Raw genomic sequence first — 4,115 nt, forward strand, 5'->3', positions numbered from 1 at the left:
CCTAGCTTCAAGGATTTATTTCAACACAACCATATAAAAAAAGAATTGATATTGCTTACTGTTTACAAATCAATCACTTGGATAGCTCCTAAATATATCTCTGACCTACTCACTGCTTATAAACCCTACAGAATTCTCAGATCATAAGACTCCATTCTCCTAACTAGACTCATCTGATGAAGGTGCATTCATTTATTTTGGACAAATTCTCTGGAACAAACTGCCTGGTAATATAAGATGTACCATACCTGTGTTGTCCTTTAAAAACAAACTTACCTGTTCTCTCAGGCATGTGGTACAACCACCGCCTCGCTGTCTCTCTCTCTTTCATTCCCTCTCTCTTTGGGTACGTGTGGGTGGGCAGGGGATGACATATTTTATTGAAACATTTTATTTTATTGCATGTATTTAAATATGGATTCATGTTTAATTTAATTTTGTTCATATTTGCTGTGTGTGAAGTATATTGAGCTGACATTGTAAGAAATGTAACTTGACTTGAGGCAGTGCCTTGACATCCACTCCAAGAGGTCAGCCAGGCAAACAGCAAAGTAATCCAGCCCAGTTCAGATGCACCCTCCCCCTTCCCTATCAGGTGCCTGCGGTTTCTAAGAAAGGACCGGTGTTGCATTTCCTCATGATTTTTAGATCACTGATGTGAGGTGTGCTTCACTGTTTTATGAAGGTTGGAAGACAGATTTACTGTACATTATTTTTTGTAACAACAATGTATCAAATGGCAATATAAAAAGAAGGTGACAATGGGAAATGGGTGGCTCATAGTGATGAACCAAGTGAGAATTATCACCAGAATCTGCAGCAAGCTTTACGGAGCTATATAATAAGTGTACAGCTTGTTTGTCCATCTGAGCGTACGTCCATCTCTCTGACTGCCCTTCTCAACTCAGCAGCCCGGCTCTCCTCAGCACCTTGCTCACACTGGGGAGCAGTTCTTCTTTAAAGTCCCACAGGCGAGTGTCCACATGGAGCTGCTCCAGTGGCCGTTGTGTCGGGGTGCTGATTGGGCTGTGAATGATACGACAGACGTCTGGTGGAACCTTAAACTTGTCTCCAAACATCTTCAGCACATCATGTACTGAGGTCTGCTCCACCATCCTGTGATGTACATAAACATTCACACATGGTCAACCCTGAGCATCACACGAATGCTGCTACTTGATATGTTTAATACTTTTTAAAAAAGATATATATCTTCAATATATATCTTCTGATATTTCACATCAGGACTAAGAAGTCAGCCTACCTTGGTTGAACTATCATCTTGTGGGGGTGGTATATGTTTCTGTCGGGCTCCTCCCTGTAGATGTGCTCCAGAATATTAAAGCCTGGCACCCCTCTCCATTGAGGCAGGGGGCCCTTTTTACTTTCCTCAAAGGGTTTCTTGGGAAATGTATGGTTCTCAATGAGGAACACCCCCGTCTGCAGGACATGAGGTTCCACAGGTGCAGCATGGAATTTGGAAAGACAATATAGTATAAAAAATACACAATATGATGAATAAGTTTGGGGTAAATGTTATGTTTTTATGAAATGCATTCACAAAATACCCTACATTTGGATGCTGCTGTTGGAGCGTGTTAAACAGTGACATCAGGTCGTTATGTTGGTATGGCATTATAATCTCATCTATGTCGTTCAGCATGACATAGCGGGACCGGTCCATGGATCTGTAAATGCATTCATTAAGCGTGGTCAGCTGGCCGAAGTAGTGCACATCCCCACCACTCTTTGAGAAGAGCCAGCCAGAAGATGGATTCAGATGCTGGTCAATGGGCCAAGGAACCATCTCCACAAAGCCCTCTTGGCTGTAGGTCTGCAACAGGCGGTCAAGTTCTGGGCCACAGCTGGTGTTATAGATCACCACCCTATTCACACCCAGAAGCCTGAGGCAAAGGTTCAGATTCATAATATTATATTCACTTTTGCAGGGGCTTTTGTTGAAAGTGGCCACGTAGGAGAAAGAGCTAGATATCTTCTAACTGGGAATATATCCCTTTTAAACAAATAACTTAAAGCATGTTCAATGTTATAGTACAAGTAGTATAGGTGCTTATAGACACATTGTAATTAAGTGCTAGCAAAGGTTGAGATGTATTCTGAATTCACTAAAAAGTCAATCACATTTACTTCCAGGTATAGTATTGTAACTTGTCCCCTTCAACAGATATATGTTTTATCATGTACCATGGTGACATTGAATCCTCACACTTGGAGGGCACAGCAACTCCTGCTACAGTAGCCCTGAAATAGTTATTTTGCTTTTGAAGCTAGTGACACTTTTTGGAAAATACATTTATTAGATTTCTTACTGACAGTTCGATGAGAAGACTGATACCACGCGCTCTTCTTCTTCTTCTTCTTCTTCTTGTAAGATTCCGGCAGTGTGGACGCTTATGAGCGTATTACTGCCCTCCACAGGTCAAAGTTTGAATTTAAATTCTTACATACAGTCCTGTGTCATGCAAGAATTGAAGGACTGCCTTGGAGATCAGTTTATGCTCGTCACTGTGCCCAAACAAAGATAAAACAGAAAAGCCTCAACTCCAAGTCCTGACAGTTTATTAACGAGTACATTTCTTTCTGCCCTATACCTTCTGCACTCCAGGAAAACATGCCCCACTGTCTCAAGACTCCCACATTCACACAAGCCCGAAACATGCTTCCCTACAATGCACAAAGAATAATTTAATCCACAGTGCCCCAACCTCAATCTGCACATTTTAACTGAGTCCCTGCGGGACAAAATGTTACATAAACATCTCTTCCTAACTTTGGGTTGTATAGAAAAGTAGTGTCTGCCTCTAATTTCGTTTTCCCACCCTCTCTGCCATTCTTTTATTAAGCCCTCTTTAATTCTTTCTCTCAATTCCACTCTCCCTAATGATACATGGACATCTACTTCTCTTCCTAAGCTCTCTTTTGCAATATTATCCACTCGTTCGTTCCCCCTCACCCCAACGTGCCCGGGAACCCAGCAAAAACTGATGTTGCAAATAAACCTAGTTCTAAAAACCACATTCAAGATGTCATTTACAATGTCAGGTCGGGCTTTAGATTTTCCTACTTTCAAATTTTCCAGAGCACCTGTAGAATCAGAGCAGATAATGACTTCTCTAGGTTTGACTTCCTCAATCCACCATAGAGCCCATAAAATTGCCATTAATTCAGCAGTGAGGACAGAGCTTCCATTAGAAATACGCCGACCAATTTCCAACCCTAACTGCTCCACATACACCCCAAATCCAGCTCTCCCACTAACTGGATCTCTAGATCCATCTGTATAAACAATCATTGTGCTCCCACTAATTGAATTAAGATATTTCTCTATTTTTAGTGCCACTTCCCACTTATCTTTTCCCTGAAGAAAACCAAGCTTGATATTTATTTCAGGCATCACCCAATATGGTATTGGTGGCCAACTTATATGCTCTACAGTAACTCCCTGATCCATGCACATCTTACCTGCCCACTGATTTACTATGTCAAAAAATGTTTTGTATCTATTAGCTCCTGCAACCTCTTGCAACAGACACCTTGCTGGGAAGGTACGATTACACCCACTAAGTTTGACCCAGTGTTGTAACCCTAACTTAATGCGTCTTAACCATAAGGGCATTTCTCCCATTTCAATGAGTAGGGCAGAGACTGGGGAGGTTCTAAAGGCCCCACAGCAAAGCCTCAAAGCCCTTGCCTGCACCACATCTAACCTATCCAGAACAGTTTTGGAAGCAGATCCATACACAAAGCTCCCATAATCTAGAGCAGATCTAATCATGGCCTGAAAAATTAGCAGCATCGTCTCCCTATTAGCCCCCCACTCACACCCAGCCAGACTTCTCATTACATTCAGAACTTTTTCACACTTCAACACAATTTTATCTACATGCACAGCCCAAGTCAAATGCTCTTCAAACCAAACACCTAAAAATTTAAAAACCTTTACCTTCTCCAATGGAGACCCATACATATATAGCCCTAGATTAGGTAACTTTCTTTTAAATCCAAATACTATATATTTAGTCTTAGAAGCAGAGATTTTAAAGCCCCATGTGTTCCCCCATTCCTCTACAGATACCAACACTCTTTGAATCTGT

General features: G+C 41.5%; 1 protein-coding gene across 1 annotated transcript; it reads right to left on the reverse strand.

Moving 5' to 3' along the window:
• Positions 1 to 407: 407 nt before the first annotated feature.
• LOC119885199 lies at positions 408 to 1,886 on the reverse strand (the record flags this gene model as incomplete). Its single annotated transcript, XM_038695357.1, is given in 3 exon segments — positions 408 to 1,116; positions 1,265 to 1,440; positions 1,574 to 1,886. Coding segments are annotated over 3 exon segments (706 nt in total), but the record flags the coding sequence as incomplete, so codon positions are not given.
• Between the last annotated feature and the right edge of the window lie 2,229 nt (positions 1,887 to 4,115).

The sequence above is a fragment of the Micropterus salmoides genome, unplaced genomic scaffold (genome assembly GCF_014851395.1).
Source record: "Micropterus salmoides isolate LMB-PRFRI ecotype aquatic unplaced genomic scaffold, ASM1485139v1 Ms_hic_scaffold_394, whole genome shotgun sequence".
In the NCBI taxonomy this organism is placed as follows: domain Eukaryota; kingdom Metazoa; phylum Chordata; class Actinopteri; order Centrarchiformes; family Centrarchidae; genus Micropterus; species Micropterus salmoides.